We start from the raw sequence: 22,521 nt of genomic DNA on the forward strand, positions 1-22,521 counted from the left end.
CTCTACTGGCCAAAAGTGAACAGAGTCATGGAGGATCAATAGTAAATGGATCTGTCAGGATTCAGGACTCTTGTCTGCCCACTTTCTTACACAAATAGTGTGCAGCAATTAATTCTTCACACGTTTGATTCAGCAAGGAGAGGAAAGGAAGGGAAGGGAGAGGAGAGGAGAAGAGAGGAGAGGAAAGGAGTGGAGAGGAGAGGAGAGGAAAGGAAAGGAGTGGAGAGGAGAGGAAAGGCAAGGAAAGGGAAGAAAAGGAGATGATGAGAGAGGAGAAGAAAGGAGAGGAGGGAAGAGGAAAGGAAAGGAAAGGAGATGAAGAGAGAGGAGGAAAGGAGAGGAGAGGAAAAGAAAGAAGAGGATGAGAGGACAGGACAGGAAGAAAGGAAGAAAGGGTGGAGAAAGAAGAGGAAAGGAAAGGAAATGAAAGGAGAGGAGGGGAGAGGAAAGGAAAGGGGAGAAAAGGAGATGATGAGAGGAGAGGAAAGGAAAGGAAAGGGAAGAAAAGGAGATGAAGAGAGAGGAGGAAAGGAGAGGAGAGGAAAAGAAAGAAGAGGATGAGAGGACAGGACGGGAAGAAAGGAAGAAAGGGTGGAGAAAGAAGAGGAAAGGAAAGGAATGGAAAGGAAAGGAGGATAGAGCAGGAGAGGAAAGGGTAGGGAAGGAGAGGAAGAAAGAGGAGGGGAGGAGAGAAGAGCAAAGGGGGAGAGGAGAGGAAAGGAAGAATGAAGAGGAGAGGAAAGGAAAGAAAAGGAAAGCAGGGGAAAGGAAAGAAAGGGAAAGGGGAAGAGGACAGGAAAGGAAAAAGGAAGAGGAAAGGAAAGAAAATGAAGGAAGGAAGAGGAGAGAGGGAGGCAGGAAAGAGGAGAGGAAGAGGGGATGAGAAAGGAAAGGAAAGGAAAGGAGAGGAGAGGAGAGGAGAGGAGAGGAGAGGAGAGGAGAGGAGAGGAGAGGAGAGGAGAGGAGCTGACCTGGGAGTTGATGATGCGGATGGTGGTCTTGTTGCCCACGTCCTTCTCAAAGCCCTTGGTGGGGGCTGTGTTGAAGCGAAGCACTGCATCATGGGAATCTGAGGACAGTGAACGAGTTAAGGTCAGTTTTAATTAGGACACAAACCCACCTGACGTCCCCTCAGTCTGTAACACCTGCTGCTGAACGGCTCCCTCTAGTGACAAAATGACTAAAACACAGTTGAATTGTCCTGAATCTGATAATTAAAGGGGAAATAACTGCATCAATGACTAAGTAATGACTGCGTTTACATGCACGCCAATATTAATATTCAGGTTATTGGAGTATGCCGTTTCTCTGTTGGTGCATGTGGGAAGTGGAGTCAAGGAAGTTAAAACAGAAGAGGGAAGTAACACCTGGGAGAATTACGATTATTGGGAGATGTGTATGGATACAAGGATACTAGAAGCATGTAAACAGCGTATCCCAAATAGTATCTTAAATGGAATATGTGTTAGATTCTTTGCTCAAATCCACAAAACTTTATCTGAAATTGTAGTCAAGATCTCAAGGTTTCCAAAGACACCAAATATGTCATCTTGAATTGCAGGGAAATGTGTATAAAATGATGCACAAACATCTAGATTTTTTTCCATTTGATGTAATGGTGCAGCCATAAAAAAGGCGGCTTGGGTTTGAATATTTCACTCGATATAAGCAGCTGTAGCTTCAGTGAAGCGTTGGAACAAGCAGATACAGAATATGGATGTGACACTGTTGTACAGTATAGAAACAAAGATTTTTCTAACTTTTAAGCTACTTAAGCGGAAATTTAAGGGGAAACTCAGGGTGCAAGGGGTTAAGTAATATGAAGCCATCTATATTCTCTATTGGCAACCAGCTGGAATTGCAACAAAATCAATAAACCTCCTCCTTCAAAAGTCTCAGCGAAGCAATGTGAAGCAGGACATTACTGCAAAAGCATATGTATGCATGTATAAATGTAAAGATTTAACATGCTTCTTACAGCGTTCGTTCTAGTTTTGCACATTTACAACATCACTTATGCATAACTTTTAAAGGTCATGACATCAGGAGCGCATGACACCATCTGCTGGATTAATGAAAGACACAGTTTGCTCACACAGGCTCTAAAAACATATGGAGGGGCTTAATTGGAAGAGTAAAAAAAAACGCATGTATTCCTTTATCCTCACTGCAATTAGACCGCTCAACTTGAAGCTGTAATGATGTAGCTCCCTTGTGCTGCATCTGTTTTTTGATTTCTGTTGTGTTGACCTGCTGTCTATGCAAACTAAACATTCCCCTGCAGAATACTAAAGTTTTGAATTTAAAAGATGAAACAAATCCAGTTCAGTATCACTGCCATTACCTTCACACACCACTAGAGGGCAGCAAACTCCCATCTACAGTCTAGTATTGCTAGTTCCTGACCCCTCCGGTGTTTCCTCTCTTTGGGAAAACTCCTGGCTATCGAAGGTTCCTGCACATTCCCAATTTTCTCAGACGTTCAAAGGTTTAAACAGAGATGGTCTGTGGTCTTGCCAAACTTATCCTCTCCTCCAGTGATCAGTATTCTCCCACTTTAAGGTTAATGTATCCCTCCGTTTATCCCGCTTCACATTCAGTAGTTGTTGAAGGAGGGGAGAGTGTTACTCATTCACTCTCCCCACCCACTTTCCCATTAAAAATGAGGTAAACTGAATGTATTCCCAGAAACTGAAATGAAAAAAGAAAGAAAAACAACAACAAGGGAACATTTCGGGTTTGACAGATATGGGTTTTTGAAGGCTGATACACTCTTTCATCACCACACTGCCATCTTGGTAGGAAAACAGGTGATTGTGATAAATTAACAGGTGATTATAATCACATGACAGTGACAGCCAATGAGGTAAAGCACCATATTGTTAGGAAATGCATTTGACATCATGGGAATACTATGAATTTGTGGACTGAAGTTGCCGATAGCCAATATTTTGTGCTGAATTACTTTGAAAGCCTCTGAAACAGCTTTTAGACCATCATGGGACATTAAAGCTCTCCATTCAAATCAAACTGATGAAATTGTTTCAGGGTTAGCAGCTTCTGCCAATATAGAAAAAACAAGTCTCACTTTTTTTGCCTATCTACAAGTAAATTAACTATTTTCCTCCGACACTTGTTCAAACTGAAAGGTTTAATAAACATAAAGAAATCGATTCACTTAAAAACAGCAGCATGACTAGTTTTTTTTATATATTGTCTCTATTAAAATTGTTTTATCCTGTGTTTGTAAAGCACACAGAGAAAAGCGCTATAGAAATGTAATGTATTATTATTATCATTATTGTCAGAAAATGCTTTGTTGTGATTTTCAGACTGTTCCTCCATACAATGGCAGTGAATGGAGAGAGAAAAAAACACAATTCTCCAGTCTCCTCTACAACAGATAACAGAATCACTGATTTGGGGGTTTTATCATGGAGGAAGAGACACAACACCAAGGTACCAAAGTTCACCTGAAGCTGTTGAGTAAAATCAGATCCTCAAAGGCCAATATGATCGACCTGATATTTTGGTAAACCGATATCCAGTCTAACCCTGGTTTACTGACCTATTTCTTGCCCCAGAGAGGAGTTGAGGATGGCTCCAGCTGAAGTGACCACGGCGCAGGTCTGGTACTCTGAGCCCTGCAGCCGGTCGAGGGGTCTTGAGGGCACCAGCTTGTCCCACCCCAGGCTGGCGAAGGGCTCCTCCGTCCCGTCCAGCGTCCGGAGCCGGGCCTGCCTCTTCAGCTCGCACTGCACCTCCTGGCCGCTCTGCCAGCCCCTCCGCCGGCCCTTGTAGGTCACATGGTGCTTGTTGGAGTTCAGGTAAACCTTCAGCGCTTTCTGGAGCCGGGGGCTGAGCATCCCCGCCGACATGTTGCCCCTCCACAGCCTCTGCAGCACCGCCTTGGACCTGGAGCCGTAGTAGTCCTCCTCCTCCGTCGGGCCGCCGCCCCGCTGGGCCACGCGCCACCTCCTCCTCCTCCTTTGGCGTCTCCGCTCCTCCCAGTCCTCCTCTGAGTTCCAGGCGGTCATGCTGCTCCTCTGCCCCGCCCGGACCACCACCCGCCCCTCCCTCGGGCCTTCGCGGATCTCCAGAGTGAGGCCAGGCGGTCCGGCTCGCTGCTCCCCCCAGCTGGAGCCCAGGTTCAGAGGGGCTAAGGAAGAGTTCGGGGGCCCCTTCCCTCCAGGCTGGCCCCCCTGGATGGATGCCAGGCGGCGGATCTCGGTGCGGGTGAGGGAGGGGCCGGACGCCATGAAGCGGGTCCGGGACACCGCGCTGGATCGCAACTCCAGGAAGTGAGACAGCAGGGACAGGAAGAGGAGGAGCCACACCAGCATGGCCACCAGGAGCAGCTTCCTCCACTGCTTCATGGTGGGGGGTGGGGGAAGGGGGGGGTCCCGTCCGCCGGCTAGCAGCACCCAGAGGTCACCCCAGTAGAGATCGGGGTGAGACCTAGGACAGAGGTGAGGAAGCAGGAAATAGTTCATGGGAATTTCCCACAGATTTGCCAAACTGTACTTCAAGGTGCTGTTTTTTTAAATATGTACTTATACACAGCACATATTTCATATTTAGTAATCCATAGCATAAGAGGCTGTGCTTACATGCTATTATACCATTTGGCTGCTCCATGAACCCTCCATCGATCCTACACAGATCAAGGATCGAGTCTAAAGGCAGTGACACACATGGGAATTTGAATGCCTCAGTTGCCTCGGCTTTGTTGCTTTAATCACTTAGGAGCAACTTGTTGCCAGGAAACACTTGAATACATCCTCAGCCTCGAGCCTCGCTTGGTTACAGATTGGAGTTTTAGTTAGAGACAAACATTTTTAGGAAGTGCAGCTGCTCAGGAGACAGAAATAATCTCATTGAATGAGTTTAACCTCAGCGGGGGGAGCCAAAGTTTTTTCAGAGCGCAAGCTAGCTGGCCAACGAATGGCAAAGAAGGAACTCTGGTCAAAATATACATAAAAAAATAAAATAATAATAATAATAATAATAATAATAATAATAATAATAATAAACTTTATTTGTATAGCACCTTTCATACAAGAAATGCAGCTCAAAGTGCTTTACAACAGAGAAATTACATGCACCAAGTGCTTCACATAAAACTTGATAATGATAGTGAGAATAAGATAAAGAGGAGAATAGAATACATAAAATGCATCTTCACATGAAAATAGACATAGAATGAGCATAACATAAGATGGAAAATAAAACCCACTGAATAATAATAGTAAAAATATGAGGAATGCATAACATAAGATGGAAAATAAAATCCACTGTAAAATAATAATAAAAATAAAGTTAAAAAATAGAGTACATAGGATGCATAAAATCAAGTAAAATACAAATTTTAAAAGAAGTGCAGCAGTGCATAAGTGCGAAGCAAAGTGAGAAAAAAAAAAAGAGTTTAAGGCCTGTATCGGGAAAGTCATAGCTAGTTAAGACAATGACTTATTTTTTTCATTCATTCATGACCATGGCATTCATGATGTTGGAAGCTAACTAGCTTACCTAGATAGATATAGGCTAGTATGGCTAGTTTGAACTTGAAGGTCAGCTAGCTAACTAGCTAACTTAGTATAGATAGACTGCATTTTTTCAGTTAGCAGCAGAGCGCTAGGCTTCATAATATTAGCTTCCTTGTCTTGCTCACTGGGCTTCAGTCTAACGCTCTGCCCACTGAGGTTTAACTCAACCAGTGAGATTATTTCTGCCTCTGAGAAATGTTTGTATAACTAAAACTGCAGTCTGTGTCTCTTGCCCACCTGCGTGCCTGTCGCTGTGTGTAGGTACACTAATAAATCCAAAACAGCATCATTTTCTCCTGTAGCTTCAGAGTTTACCCTCGGGGTGTGAGTCATGTCATATGCTGCGGTAATTGAGTCCCGGGGGACGAGGGCACTAACATTACCCCAGACTGAACCGACTGGTGAACAAATGTGCTGTGCTTCTGGTCAGATTGTGTTATTCACACGGTAAAAACACCCGGTGCCAAAGCCAGTGGTGAGTTGCCCATTGCTAGGGATATTCGCTGCCTTGTTTTTGGCTGATGTTATCCTTATTTTGATGTTCGCCGCTGAATCACAGCGAGGGGAAGCAGCGGGAAATCAAAGTGCGCTCCAAAGGCAGGCGGCATCAAAATAAGGGGAGGAGGAAGAAACCAGCGCCAGAAACTTTACTGAACCATTTATACAACACACACATAGACATATATACATCGAAAGTGCTGCAAGATCTGTGTTTTTCGAATTCTTTGCGACATTTTTGATGCCGAGTGGTCACTTCCCAGAGATCGCCTGTCAATCAAACGGTGTGGGCGGAGCTTGGATTTTCCGTTTGATGCAGTTTGAGTTTCTCTTTTCTTTGTCTGTTCAGTCATGGTGGCTATCACTGCTCATGCTAACTACCCAGTTCTTCTTCTTCTGTTTATTGCAAACAAACCGGACATGTAAAACGCATCAGGATTTTTCCCAGGAAAGAGCTACCACACACCGGCTGTTTAGAACAGACAATGGAAAAGCTTTCATGAACTGGATATAGGTTAGAGTAGAAAAATGGACATTTATTTATTTGAAAAGGTCACTAAATATTTCTTTACAAACATCTAAGAAGTTATTTTGGGAAATTGCATGATAAAGCACATTAATAACATTCTTGATTGTGGAAAACCAAGCCAAAGTGTTATTCTTGGCTCCATATCTGTGAAGAAAACCCCCTTTATCAGCCAACATAGCTGCTATAGATGCACACAGAGGCAGGGCAAATTTTGAGTCTGTTTTTCCAAAAAAGTATCATATAGGATCATTCTAAAATCCACATACCAAAAGATCAAGATTATGAAATCCAGCTCTGCACAGACCTCTATCTGTCCGTCTGCTGCACACATAACGTTGCATCATGTTGTCAGGTCAGAACGACATGACTGAACCAGATGACAAAATGTCAACTGACAGCTTGGATGTTTACTTTTATTCACTTATCTGCACAAGTATTCACTGCATAAGAACTAATTAATTCAAGGATCCTTTCAAAACTAAAGCTTCAGCTGGTCCAGCAGTTGGTGTGAGACTTTGTTTTGAAGGTTTCTTTCATGTAATAACATTAAATACTATTTTTAATCTATATCCAAGATGTATAGGCTGTATTTCCCCCACATCCTCACCAGTCAAATCACGATTTCTTGGTTCTATATAAAGCCCTTCATGTCTCTAAATCCCCCCTCAATCCTGCCTTCCAGTGGGATCAAGGTTATCCTGATATTTGGCATCAAAACTCTCCTAATCTCTGCCTTTGAGTTTGGGAAAAACGGAGGAGCAACATTTGAGCTTTATTAAAAGGTGGGATCGGATTATCCGGTCCAAACCCCAATCTGAATGATCTGAACCTCTTTTTATCAGTTTGAAATACCCAATTTTCACATTTAATGCAATCCTACTGCTGAAATCCTGTCAGAGGGGGTTTTGAAAAGTCGGGCCCAGGTGACATAATCTGGACTTTTACCCCCAAACTCCCCTGATGGGTTTCAAACCAGCAATCCTCTGCTCAATACATGTCAACTTGATCCGCTCTCCACTTCTCCGCCAGCTGAGCAACAGAAAAGGTATTGATTCGGCTCCGCTGAGCAGCGACTCTACACTCCACGCTACAGTACGTACTCCACAATTTTTATGAGGGAAAAAAAAAGGAGTGAAAAGGAAAAGAATGGCTCTCCGAGGAATTAAACAAAATATACAGAGCGATCCGTGCTCCGAAGGCAGGCTGCATGTCTTTTTTTTCTTTTCTTTTTTTTTTGTTTAACAAGTTTGATTCATTCAGGAGGAAAAAGAGGAGAAGACAGATGCCATCATCAGTTTCATCTCCCACTGCTTTACTGTAGGCAGCAAGTGCAGACAGTTTCTCCAAAGCCAAAAAAAGCAGAAAATTAGCTTTTCACAGACAAAAAATAAAGGGATGATCTTGTTATCCATTTCACCACTTCCACTGCAGGGATGTGACTTGAAGAATCTGCATCACTTTCATATAAATAAATGTCTGTTTTGCTCTTCTTTGAGCGATTTAACACAACAGTGATCCAACCCATATCCAGTTCATAAAGCTTTTCCATTGTCTGTTCTGAACAGCCGGTGTCTGGTCGCTCTTTCCTGGGAACAATCCTCTGCTGCACAGGAAGTGATGCGTTTTACGTTTCCGGTTTGTTTGGAATAAACAGCAGAAGAAGAACTGGGTAGTTAGCATGAGCAGCGATAGCCACCATGGCCGAACAGACAAAGAAGAGAGAAACTCAAACTGCAGCAACAGAAAATCCAAGCTCCGCCCACACTGTTTGATTGACAGGTGATCTCTGGGCAGTGCAATGCTTAGCATGAAAGATGGAGACTAAATCATAAAAAATAAAATAAAAAACAAAGATTACCGCTTTAAGCTGGCGGATGTGATCATTCGTTTGAAATAGTGTATGGATCGCTACAGTAAGCAACTTCAAACAGGAATGGGATATTAAATGTTGTTCAATAATGCAAGGGAACCCTCAGGGGCGATCAGGTGTCAAAACGCATATTACAGGAAGAGAGAGAGAGAGAGAGAGAGAGAGAGAGAGAGAGAGAGAGATACTGTGGTCAAGTGTTGGCTTGTCAAACGGCTGCAGGGCAGGGAAATGCAAGGTGTGTCTTTGTGCTTGTGTGTGTGTGTGTGCTTGTGTGTGTGTGTGTGATTGAAAACAAACTCTGCAACCCTAAAGCCGCTGTATCCTCTCACACACTATCTATCCACACACACACACACAGAGAGAGAGAGAGAGAGAGAGAGAGACACACACACTCACTCTCACTCGCAGCCGCTTTTTACCCTAACAAAGAAGCCGCCTTCAAACGCTCCTTTCATCTCTGACAGCGAGCCGGTGCGCCGCGCCTGCATGGGATGACACACAAGGTTAAACGGAAACAATCCGTCCTATCTGCTGCGGGAGTCGCCGTGCGCTCCGTCCTTGGGCGGTAAAAGAAAAAAAAAAAAAAAAAGGGAAAGTTCGATTCTTTTGAAAATAGCTGCGACAAAGACGTAGCCTGCAGCGGCGGCTGATGAACACGCCGTGAACCACAGAAGAAGAAAGCAATCAGTGGGAATTTGCTGCTGTTGTGTTCAGTTGGAATGAGATTTTTGGTTCTTCCTCATCATCTTCCTCCTCGTCGTCTTCTTCTTCGTCATCGTTTTGACATTTATGGACTTTTTTTTTTATATAGTGCTTGTGTAAAATTAGATAAATAAAATAAGTTTTCAAAGGGCATGAAAACAAAGCAATGTGACCCGAGAGTCTGCTGCAGCACAACAGCAACTGATTAGCTTCTTCTTCTGTGGTTTGTGGTGTGTTCATGAGTGAAATCAGCTGCTATAGTGTTTGTTTGCAATGAAAATTCTCCTTCATCTTCCTCTTCTTTGCCATTGCCTTCTTCACCACATTTATGGACTTTCTATAGCATTTATGGAAAAATAAGATAACTAAAATGAGTTTTCAAAGGAGGAGTTTTCAAACCCACTCAGCACTAGATTTCAACAGCACATCTCTGCTTTATCTCTCATACAGCCCAGTAAATACATTATTACATGTTTAAACAACGCATTAAGAGCTGTAAATACCAAACAACATGCACCAGAGAAGTCCATATGTACAAGATAATGCTTAATCAGAAGACACAGTCTAAGACGTTGACTAAACTTTCACTTTTAAAGGATAAGTTCGGCAATTTTGGATCTATATATAAGGTAATTTGTTTCTTCCATCCCTGTAGTACTTGGACCCACAGACAATATTGGCTCCAGAGTCAGCTGTCGGTTGAAACTGCGACCTCTGGGCGCCAGTGGCATAAAGATAGACCTGGTCTTAGACTTAAATGTGACTTTAAGTCAAACTTGCTATAGACATTTATATTTACCCGTTCCTACTACTTCTTGGTTGTTGTAGATCTCTAATGGGTTGTTTCTGTCTCTAAAGACTCGCTCTCTTCTTCAGACTCTTCCCAAAAACCAAAGATTTGGCATCTTGTATGAAAACAGCTTCAGTATTTAAACGTCCACTCTGACAGTTAGGCCGACTCGTTGCCATAACAACAAAGTTCTTAACTAAAGATAAGCCGGGGGGGAAGGTGGCTAACATTCCTACCTCAAAATAAGTCAGTTGTAATATTTAAGTAACAACCTGAGAATCTAAGACCCGTCTAAGGCTTAGACTAGTCTTAAACTAGCTTTATGCAACTGGCCCCTGTTGCCTCTTGCTGCTGACAATCAGTCCAAACAGAATAAAATATCTCAAATCAAATATCAAAAAGCCAGTCTGTGAAAACGAGACGGAAACTGACCGCCGTATTTCTACCCACAGCCCGGAAAGCAGCGGCACCACGCCATTTCCACTCAGTGGATCGTCTTCTACCGAACTCTACTGTTTATAATCTGACCTGACCGTCCAAAACTAGATCAGGAACCACTTTTCACCCCACAGCGGTCTTGATCTGATGATTTCCTGATTAGTGACAATTGCATAATGGAGGAACTGAGTCATGTTTCCTCTCAACTCCCCTGTGGAGCCACAAACTGCTTTTTTGGAGATATTTTGACAAACAGTTTGGACTCATTGTTGCAGAAAGAGGCAGCGGAGCTCGCTGCTTCAACTGCCAGCTGACTGGAGACAATATTGTCTGTGGGTGCAAGTACTACAGGGATGGAGAGACAGGCCCAAAATCACCGAACTTATCCTTTAATCAGTGAAATCAGCTGCTGCAGTGTTTTGTTGCAATGAAAACCTGCACACTGGAGTATTCAACAGAGTAATATAGATATATTTTGGAAGCCCAGATAGCACCAATCTACCTTCTTAAATTAAAAAAAAAGAACTAAAAAACACATATTCAGAAGTTGCTTGAGGGAAACTCTTGCACAGGCGGGGGAAACGACTTGTATTACAACACATTGCGTGGGAAACACAGCGACCCGCGAGGAAAGGGAAACCTCCTCCCATAGGTAGAGCTGTTGTCGGCCCGGGAGAGAGGGGGATGATTATTATTTCACTCCATTACAACATCCAATAAGTGGGACAGCGAGGGCAAAGGTCATACATCTGTGTTGCATCAGCCAGAGAGCGGGAGAGAGGGAGAGAGAGAGAGAGAGGGAGAGAGAGAGGGAAAACAATAGAAGATAGAGATGGAGGGTGGGTGTGTGTTGTGTATGGTATGTACAGTATGAGCATATATCACTTACTAAACACACACATATACACACACACACACACACACACACACACACACAGACAGAAAGACAGAAAAACACACACCGGTATGACTGGCTGTCTGTCCAACCAGAGTGACTATATGCCTATTCACTCTTAAAGTAAACTGTTAGTAACTAATTCCAAGTGTGTGTGTGTGTGTGTGTGTGTGTGTGTGTGTGTGTGTGTGTGTGTGTGTGTGTTTAGTAAGTCATCCTGATGTCTCACCAGTGACAGTAAGTGAACATCTTCAGTTTTTTTGGCCTTTTTTGGCCACTGGCACTCTCTCCAAACACCAGCTGCTCTCACAACAGGCCACAGCATGGTTTGGTGCCTGGCAGTTTGGCACCATCTCACACACACACACACACACACACACACACACACACTGACTCTTTCAGTGACCAAAATGAGTGTGCACACCCACTTTGTTAATGAATGATGTGTACACACATTCTTAAAACTGCAATATGCAACTGTTTTTCCACATTAAAATAACATCAAGTAAATAGGATATATTGTGTGTTCGGGCCTAAATCCTCCCATTGTGCTTTTGGGCAGTATACCATTTGCTGTGGGCGTGTCATATGGGCGCACAGATTTAGGTTTTAGTTCTGCAAACATTTCTCAGAAGCAGAGCTGCTCTGGAGGCAGAAATAATCTGATTTAAACTGAGTTAAACCTCAGTGGGCGGAGCCAAAGAAGCACAGTTTTTTGGAGCGCAAGTTAGCTAACTGGCAAACTTAAATGGCAAAGAAGGTCAAAATATAAATAAACAATAACAATAGCAGTTTCATTACATTTTCCTTTTACCACGGCATTCATGATGTTGAAGGTCAGCAGCTAGCTAACTAGCTTACCTAGATAGCTATAGGCTATTTGGCTAGTTTGAACACATGGAAGGTCAACTAGGCTAACTAGCTAACCTAGATAACTTAGTATGGATAGATTGTATTTCAGTTAGTAGCAGAGTGCTAGGCTTCATAATATTAGCTTCTTCTTCTCTTACTCCTTGCTGTTTCACTCGGCTTCAGTCTAATATCACCTGAAAAATCTGATTATTTCTGCCTCCAGAGCTGCTCTGCCTCCGAGAAATGTTTGTTGAACTGAAACTGTGATCTGAGCTGGCTGTGGCAACGAAGGGAAGTCACAGCTACAACAACAATGGTGGAAAGAAGAAGAGAAAGAACAGTGACGCTAAACATGCAGCAGATAAGACCCAAAAACATGGTGAACATCGGCATTATTTTTCCACACTGGCTCCACCTGAAAGGAGACGAAAAGGGCCGAGAAGCAATGCCAGTTTAGCCAGTTTAGCCAGTTTAGCTAGTTTAGCGCAGTTTTTACGCTAAGCTAACGGTGTTAGATTACCCCACCGAGTTCATCAAGGTGAGTGACAGGTGTTGCCTGGCCAAATAAGGGGGAGGAGGGCGGGACTTGCAATGCCCTTTGCTGCCTCAAGGTAAAAAGATGCATATTGTACCTTTAATGTAGCCTATAGACCCCCCCCCCACACACACACACACAATGAATAATACATACATTCTTAGCCAACAATATAAACACTTACTGTATAATGCACACAGTCTCAGTGGTATGGCATGTACACACACACACTTATTATTATCGTTATTACTACTGAGGAGTATAAATAGGAAACTACATGTGCAATTTGTTAGTGAATAGAGTCGTGCAGTCGCTCTCTCTCCCTCTCTCTCTCTCACACACACACATTAGTGAATACACACAATCTCTCAGCGAGACACTGTGACAGACAGTCTCATGTGGACGGCTGCAGCGAGCCGGACTGATATTCCCAGTATCGTCTTTCTGCTGACAGCCCCCCCCGTCCTCCGTCTCTGACATCCGCCTGCAGGCACTGTCACTTCTCCTCTCCTCCCTCATACGTTAAATGGTCATTTACAGCTGAGCGTACCATAGAAATGACTTGTATTACAGCAGCGTACGTCCCACTAAAACCTTCCTTTCCCTCCTCGTGCCCTTGGTTTTTCTCTCCCCTGTTCCTATAAGGTGACGGGGCAGCTCTGCTTCACGTGTCCCATAATAAGAATACACTAAAATTACATGTTAACCTTTATTTTGTCAGGGAAGGTCTTTTTTAACGCACCTCTGCAGGAGCAACCGGGGGTTAAATGCCTTGCTCAGCGGCTCCTCGACAGTAATCCCACGCTCACACTGCAAGCAACACAATCGACATGTAACTGGAAGTCCATTTGTTTGCTGTACAGCTGAGAAAAGTCGGCCACGGCTGGATCAGATTTCTGCGCTTTCTTGTTTCCCTACCGTTTTTATTTCATGAACAATAGTTCCACCTGGCAAGTGCAAAATGGATGAAAAGTTGATAGCAGCTATTCAAAGCGTCCCAGTTCTCTACAACTTTTATTTGAAAGGCGAGGGGATAAACGTCTCAAAGACGATGCTCGGAGAACGGCTGCATCCATCGCTGGCGGTCGATGGTAAGCTCTGAAGTCATTTTATTGAGTTTTTGCTGTTTATTTTTGATTAATGCTAACTTATTAGCGCTTGCTAACTTGTTAACTCATGGTAACTCAAAACAAAGCAATGTTACGAAAGGCAATACAAAAGCGGTGAATAATAGCGACCAAGTTTTTGCAGTGTGAACAAGCAGTTACCCCAAACCACTTTTGACTGACTTCACAACGACTTTAAAACTTGCATAGTTCTTCATTTACAGGTGTAGCTTCTTTTAAAGTCCCAGTTTTTCTACTGACTCATACCGACTGAACTGCTGCTGCACTTTGGCTCCATCCTGCAGAGGAACTGTTTTGAAAAATTATAAAATCTGACTTTTCAGCTGTCGAAAGTCACGTAGAATGATTTAGAAACTAGACGGTTGGTCGGGCAAATTGGTTTTCTTTTGCAAAACCCTAATTTGGTTCTGTGGTATAACATTTGAGAAATGTTTGCAGCATTAATACAGTACAGATGGGGGATTTCTACAGTGCTGGATGGATGTTTGTGTGTGTAAATCGCCGTGTTGTGGTCCCTGTGTTAGACTCTGTGTGAACAGTTTAATCCAGCATCCACGGGTGGCGACAATCTGAGGAAGCGGGGTCAAGTGAAATCATTTGCACTTCATTTACTTGCGATGAGTTTTCGCAGAACAACAAATTAGATGTGACAAAGCTAGCGCGCTACCCGGGGGGAAAGTCTGTCACATTAAGCCCCGTGTGTCGCACCTCTCCATCTAAAGTGCTGCCTCTCATTCTGCCAAACCTGACACCTTAGCAGAACATCCCGCCCCGGATCAAAACACAGTAAAAAAAAAAAAATCTGTCAAGCCTTTAGAAACATCCAGTATAAAAACAGCAACGGCAAACAGTATTGTTTCAGTGAGTTTGTATGCCTGGAAATTACACTTCATATTCGGATAGAAAATTGTAGCACAGTTCAAGTTAGATGAAGATGTAGCATCTCCTTCATTCTTTGTAATTTATTGTATTTTTACCTGTATTCTATCCTTTCCTGCTGCAATGTCCCACTTTCCCCTTGAGGATCAGAAAGTCCGTCTCAATCTTGATTTCCATTTCTTCATCTAGATTTCTCAACAGTTTGACTTGCACATAAAATAAAATAAAATGGCTTTTAACCATCTCTCCCAAACCCATCCCGACGATTCCAGTCTGGTCTGTTCCAGTGTTGACGGACACAACACAGCAAATGTTTTGATGTTGAATAGATGAAGACCAGTGTAAACACAGGACCAAAATGAAAGCTGAGACGACGCCCGGAGTCGCCCACAGCTGCTGCCTGCATCGCTTTGTGAAATCAGGGCCTAAATATTTTTCTGATATCAGTTCAAAACGGTTTCCAAAGCTGTTTTTACATTATTTTTTTACCATGCCGTAATATATTCTGGAATTTTTGTGCTCATTTGGGTTGATGTTGAACTTGGCAACTTTCTACATGTCGCTGTCTCTGAAGTGCATGCTGGGTAAGGACATACACAAGCCTTTTACAGTTATAAAGAACATGATGTTGAACTGATGTTTAGCTATCACTTACTGTCAGACCCACTATCAACGGCTCATTCAATCGATTTGAGAGCGAGAAATGTCTTCAATCAATAGAAATGTCTTCAATCCAATGAATCAGTTGATAGCTAGAGCCAGAAAAGGCCCAACAGTGTTTCAGCAATTACAGATTAAAAACTTTAAAGATGTGATGTGAAGCCTTTTAAAATATCAATATCACATTGTCAAATTAATTGTGATATCTTGGTTTAATGACTGTAAACCAATGAGTCCATAGTGGAGACAATTGTTCTCCTCTATCTCACTCCAGTAGTATTGTTAGTTCTAGTGTTTCTCCACATTAAGACTACATTTCCCATAAGCCCCGTTGCTTCCTGCCCCCCCCCCCCCCCCCTCCCTGAAGAGGATCAACATGTTGGAAGTGATTTCTCCATCGTCCCTTTCCCTCCTTCCACCATCTGCTGCCAGAAACTCTTTCAGCTTTAGCTCCGTTTGCTCTGGAAGAACAGAACCTCTTCCTGTTTTGTGCCGTAAAGCGATCCAGCAGATTTCCCTCCAGATCCACCAGGTGAAGGAGAAACTATGGAGGATGCAGAGTAGAGGCTGATAGAGGCTGACAGTGGTCTTGTTTGTTTAATGATACTAATGTCTCAAAGCTAATCTGGTGATGATCTGATTGGTGTTAAAATGTGACGCGTGGCACCGTGATACGTTTCAGTCGGCAAACACAGCTGCAGTGTACGAAGACAGCCAGGCTAAACAGACAGATAGATAAGGGATGATAACGGATACAGATCCTGTAGACAGACAAACAGATGACAGCTACAGACAGGGAGAGGCTTTATTCATCCCCAGGGAGACGCTGGCAATGAAAACGGGGGGGAAACCCGATCTAAATCATATGGTTTTAGATCAAACTTCTCCCCGCGTCACCTGCAAATCCTGACAGACGTCGATGCCACGGTCTGTAACAGCCTCAACGGGATGAGGACAGACATGAAACTTAATCCTGTTTCTTTGATATACAAACCAGCGCAGAAATACACACACACACAAACACAAACTCAGTATCTTCAAATTTGTCCTCTCTTTGTTTCTCTATGAAGCACTTTGCGGCGAACGTCTTTGTTGGAGGAACTACGTCAATAAATGAGACTTGACAAACACATTGGAGTCTCCCCGCTCTGTTAAAACCGGCTCTAAAGGTAATCAGGCTAATCTGATATCTTTGACTCGGGCTAAATCTCGGCGGACAACTCTCTTGCCTCTCCTCTCGTTCCCAAAATTCGAGTCTGAGTGACAACAGGCGGGAGATCAGAGAGCCGTTTTACACGTGCCAGGAGTCGACTAACAAGGACCGCCGTGACCTTTGACCCCTAAATCCAGAGGACTGGTGAACAGGGACTGGAGAGTTTTACTCCAGATTTATTCCACATTTAGGAGGAAAGTCATTAGCAGAAGTTTGTTGTCTCTAGAGGATCCAGTCTGTCTGGTTTTTATTCTCTTTTAGGATTTTGGTTGTTTTAACATTTTATCTATTTTTATCTATCTTCATTAGGTTGTTTTTTATGTATTCTGTGTATTTTGTGTATTTTGTGTATGGTCTATCGTCTTGAGTGTTGCACTGAGGCAAATTCCTATCAACTTTGTTGACAAGGCAATAAATCATTGAATCTAAAAGCGTTATCCATCCTGTCAACCGAGGACTTAAGTTACTTTCTATCCTTCCAAAAGCATGATCATTTCTATTCATATTGTGCTGACTTTCATTTTTATATTTGTGTTTTTCCAAGAGGTGTAGATCTAATTTTGGAACTCTGCAATTATAGAGTGATGCCTCTTGTAAAAGTTTTCAATCTTTTACACGTCCACTAATCAAATCTGCGGCTTGTTTAATGTAGATACAATGGTCCGACAAATTTATTGATGTGCACATTAAGGTTAGACCAGAATATCGGTTTGCCAATATACAGTATTGGGCCGATATTGGCCATGGATATCGGCCAATCAGTGTCTTCCACCTCTGATATGATGGAGGTAATGTCTCCCAGAGTTTCTCCTGCCATTGAATAGGTGGGTGTGCTTTAAAGAGCTGCTGACATTAAAAGGATTTCATCAGTCTGGGTTTCAGTGGAGAGTTTTAGTGTCCCATCATGGTCTAAATGCTGCTTCAGAGGCTTTTCCACCCTTGATGAGAAGAAAACTCTGTGGGGAAACACTGAATATTTGTTGTCATTTATTGGAATTTCCTGGGCAATAATTGAATATTGGCACAAAATATCAGCGATCAGCCGCTTCAGTGGAAGCATATCCGTATGGCAAAAGCCCATACCGCTGGAATCCCTTGTGCACATATTGTTGCCCAATATTAAGAGTTTCACAGACATACTGTATCTCACCGTCCAAACAATGGTTGGTTGCCGGCCAAAGTGGCTAGTACAGTAGGCAAAGGTCACCGGGGGGGCTACGCAGGAACGTCTGGGCATGTTCACTGATCAAAGGTTTCACTTTTCACTTCATATCCAACAACATAAATCCTCTCAGATCGAATGACAGGAACATTTTGAGGATCTCTGAAGCGGAGAATCAATTTCCATGACTGTAAATCCCTCAAAAAAATGCCATTTATCGTTTTCCTTTGCTCTCATTTTATTCCTTTTCTTGTGTTTCTCTCACTGTCTCTGACCCTTGACCTCCTCAGTGTTGATTGTTTTGTAACGCTGCTGATCAAAGAACTGAAGCTCTATCTGCTGTTTCTCTCACAAGCCGCTCAAGATAAGAGTGTCAGCTAAAGGCCCCCCAGAAACGGGCAAAATGTAAAATACTGTGTGAATGTGCTGTAAATTGCCTGTCAGGTGAATGCCGACAACATAAAACGTGCATGTTAATGAGGATCGGCTAATTTGCAGGCGGTGTGTGTTCACCTCTGCGGTTCTGGTCATTCTCAGGTATCCAGGCAACATTCAAGCAACGGGACAAACTCTTTTCTCCGGTTCCAAGTTGGCACCCACTCCGACTCTCTTGGTTAACTTTCTGGGGAGGAAAACAGTGTATTCTCAGGGCCTGTGTGTAAAGCCTGGCTCAACAAAATGGCATCTCCTGACAGCTTTTTTTTTTTTTTTTTGTCCTTTCTTTCCTTTCTTTCACGGCTGGCACAAAGTCGGGGTAAACAGAAAGAGGCAGGCAGCGCTGAAAGTTTCAAAAAACATGGGAAAGTTGGAGTTAAAATAATCAATGCTCCTGGGAATGCCAGTGGGTTTGGGAGATTTAAGAGAAATAGATCATTTAAGGTGTTTAATATAGTTATAACTGGTATTTCTTTGCATGGTTTTGAATGTTTTACAACAATGGTTTGTTCAGAAAGTGGGTCTATTTTGAAACCTGAGATATTTCAATTGTAAAATTCAAAATAGCCGTCAACTCACTATAGAGCTCGGCCTTTCTAGTGCTAAAACTGAGATGGGAGAGGTTGTGTAATATTTCACACATGAAACATATCGCTCCATGTCACATATAAGAGTGATGATGAGAGATTCAGACCGACACCTCAGATTAACTCTGTATACAGGCGTTAAATTGATTAAATTGGTAAACAATTGGTTCCTGTTGGCATATTTCATCACAACATATTTTCAGCCATTCCCAAGTTTTTGAAGCTGATAGATAGATAGATAGATAGATAGATAGATAGATAAATAGATAGATAGATAGATGCTTTATCTCGCAAGGAAGTTCAGTCATCGCTGCGGCAGCAACACAGTGAGAAACAGTACATAACATGATGAAACCCTATAAGAAATATTATTATTATTAAGTGTTTTTCTACTTGTTTTATAGCATTTCTTCCTAATGAACACTGAATAATGGACAGTGACACGAAACCAGGCAGCAGAGAGAGAGAGAGAGAGAGAGAGAGAGAGAGAGAGAGAGAGCGAGAGAGAGAGAGAGAGACAGAGAGAGAGAGACATGCAACAAAGATTGTGGCCCAAACCCACAGTGTTTGTAGCACACAGTTTGTGCCTTTGCCTACAATAAAGTACAATAAAGTCATTAGAAACTCATTATTGAGTCTCGTAGACACACTGTAAGTCACTACAGGAATATTATAGTGATACCAAAAGAGCTACAAATACCAAAAAGTACAATAAAAGTCACTATAAAGTCAATATTGTGTCCCATTGAGACACTATAAACCACTACAGAAATATTACAGGAATATTATAGTGATACCATAGGAGAGACAACACAGTAAAGTCCCTATAAAGTCACTATTTAGCACCACAGTTGGTCCCTACAGGAATATCAGTTTGATCTGTGTGATTTTCCAGCCTTTTCCAGAGTCAACACTGCTGACCATATCCGTACCTGCAGCAGATGTGTATTCTCCTCATGTTTGCTTACTGCGTGTGTGCTATTCAAACAAATATGGACCGCTGCCAGTTCAAATCACAATGCATGCATGATTGCCTTTATGGAAATCAAATGCAGTCATCCTTGAGTCAATTTTAGAAGATAACTGTACAGATACCACAGAACAATAACCATAGGAATATTGTAGGAATATCATAATAATACCACAGGACATAAAAACATACTATAAAATAGGGTATGGTCACTATAAAAATACCATAAACTACAAAAAAGTCATCATAAACTCACTATTGTGCACCATAAACACACTATAGGTCCCAATAGGAATATTATAGGGATACCATAGGAAATGAAAAATACTATAGGTCACTATAAACTCACTATTGAACACTACAGAATGACTATGAGTCACTATAGGAATATAATAGTGATATAATTGGACATAAAAATAGCATAAAGTACCATAAGGTCACTATAAACTCACTACTGAGCACCACAGACACACTATAAATCCCAATACTAATATTATAGGGCTTATGCAAGGGTTGCATATAGTTCCCTACACACACATTCATCATCATCATCTTCTTCATCATCATCATCCTACGCAGTGCACTGGCATCCACTTAAATCCCTGCAGGATACGGAAACCCCATCTCTCCATTCACGCTGCCTTGCATTGCAAAGCCTCCAAAGCATTCCGGCGTGCTGCAAAAAAAAAAAAACTATTTCTGATCCGTGTAAAAACCGGATTGGAGCGGGAACTGGGTGCTGAATGGAAGAAAAGGCGCATTTTTGGTGCTAAATTGGCGGATTACGCGCACTTTTGAACGCATTTAAGTAACGGCGTGGTGCGTCCGTCCTCTCCGTTTGAAATCACGGGTTGTTCCAGTCCCGACATGCATGCAGCCCAGCGGTCCGGCTGGTTTTCTTACCTGGTTTACCTGATGTATCCCCGCATACGGCTCGACATGACTCCGGGCGGACCGGCGGAGGTGGAAACATTGAGGCGAAACGTCTTTCAGTTTTGGTTACATCTTCCAAGTACGCGCAACGGTCACCGGAGAGAGTGGAGAGCATACTGCCATTCACCAGCACGGACCCCGCTGTATTAACTGAGGCTGAGCGTGTGTGTGTGTGGTGGGCGGGGTGTAACTAAAATCACTATAGGATTCCCGTAATATTCCTATAGAGATTTACAGTGTGTTTATGGGACTCAATATTGAGTTTCTATTGAATTTTTATCGGCTAGGGTATTCCTATAATATTCCTATAGTGATTTACAGTGTGTCTATGGGGCTTAATATGGAGTTTATAGTGACCTTAGGGTGCTTTATGGTATTTTTTTTATCTCCGTGTATCGTATAATATTCCTATAGTGATTTACAGTGTGTCTATGGGACTCAATAGGGAGTTTATCATGAGTTTATTATGGTACTTTATTGTATTTTTTTTTTTTAATCTCCTATGGTGTTTCTAAAATACTCCTATAATATTGTTGCAGTGATATATAGTGTCTGTGGGTCTCATAATTTAGTTTAGAGTGACCTGATGGTATGGACCCTATGGTACTTTTTACCTCCTATATTATCACTATAATATTCCTAGAATGAGTTATAGTGTAACTGTGAGACTCAATAGTGAGTTTACAGTGACCTTTATTTTTATTTTTTTTATCTCCTATGGTGTTATCATAAGATTTTCTGTGATTATGTTTTGGAGCTGCAGGAGTTTATAGCTTAAAGTTTTGCTGTGATATTTGTGTAGTATCTTTCTAAAATGTATTATAGGATTACTATGGTTCTTTTCCGTGATGCTGAAGCTGCCAGAAGTGTAATTAAGGGAACAAGGGCCAACATGAATGAAACTGAAAACTGAAGGAAAATGAAATTATCCTGGGCTGTGTGCCTCATTGCCCCACACATAATTTCCAGTGTCGAGGTGGAAAGATTTTAACGGAGTTTATGGACTAGAGGCTTAACTGAAATCCATCCTCTACTGGAAAAAAAACACAACAAAAAACATCTCACTTATAAGTATGGTGAATAGGTTTAAAGATTTGTTTCAAAATGTACAAAAAACTGGGCAAAAATGTATTGTGCAAGTAGAAAAAAATGTGATGTTTACATTCATATATTTTATACACTGGAAATACATTTTCTCCCGCACTGTTAGAAACACTCTCTATATCTGTAAGTATATCCCAAATATATTTTGGCCATTCAAGCTCATATATTTTAATGAATATCATGTGCAAACACATTTTTGGACACTTTTGAAACCTATTTATAAACATATTCTGAATTATAGCATATTTTTGCATGTGGTGTCATCAAGCATGTAAAAAGAGTTTTATTAGGTTTTCCTTTCATTTTTATGGACATACTTAGTCCTGAACAGTGATACAAATCAAGGGTTTCGTTCAAAAATAGAATATCATATCCATTTTGGGAAAAAAGTTGACTCATCACTCAAAACCTCCTATAAAATATTAATATTTTGAAAGCACACGGGTCATGACAGCTAACAACTTAAACAATATTCACTGGTGAGTTTCGTGCCAGTCATTATTTTGTCAGATTAGGTGTCACAGGGCGGAGATCTGATATTTGGAACGAGTCTCTTCTCTTCACACTTGATGCTGGTTTTGAATGACAACAACTGCAAGTCATTTCAGGCCAAAGGGGATTTCTGTCAATAGTCCCTTGTAACAGAGTTTGCACATTTGTCTTTATGATTATAAAAGCCTGTCAGGGCAGCGCTCCTTTCCCCTGAACTGCTGCCAAAAACCTTTAAGGGCTCGTCCTGCTGTCTGATGCCTGCCATTTGTTTTGTTTTTTTTATTCCTTCATTTATCCAGGAAGG

General features: G+C 42.2%; 1 protein-coding gene across 1 annotated transcript in view; it reads right to left on the minus strand.

Moving 5' to 3' along the window:
• Positions 1 to 20,711, minus strand: part of LOC139920556 (beta-galactoside alpha-2,6-sialyltransferase 2-like) — a 43,924-nt gene extending 23,213 nt beyond the window's left edge. Inside the window, exons 1-4 of the mRNA XM_071910583.2 lie at positions 20,592 to 20,711; positions 18,210 to 18,318; positions 3,569 to 4,458; positions 972 to 1,069 (exon numbers count right to left, since the gene is read on the minus strand). Of these exons, the coding sequence (XP_071766684.1) occupies positions 972 to 1,069; positions 3,569 to 4,376 (906 nt within the window). The 5' untranslated portion in view covers positions 4,377 to 4,458; positions 18,210 to 18,318; positions 20,592 to 20,711. The remainder of the gene's footprint in view (positions 1 to 971; positions 1,070 to 3,568; positions 4,459 to 18,209; positions 18,319 to 20,591) is intronic.
• Between the last annotated feature and the right edge of the window lie 1,810 nt (positions 20,712 to 22,521).

The sequence above is a fragment of the Centroberyx gerrardi genome, chromosome 21 (genome assembly GCF_048128805.1).
Source record: "Centroberyx gerrardi isolate f3 chromosome 21, fCenGer3.hap1.cur.20231027, whole genome shotgun sequence".
NCBI lineage: Eukaryota > Metazoa > Chordata > Actinopteri > Beryciformes > Berycidae > Centroberyx > Centroberyx gerrardi.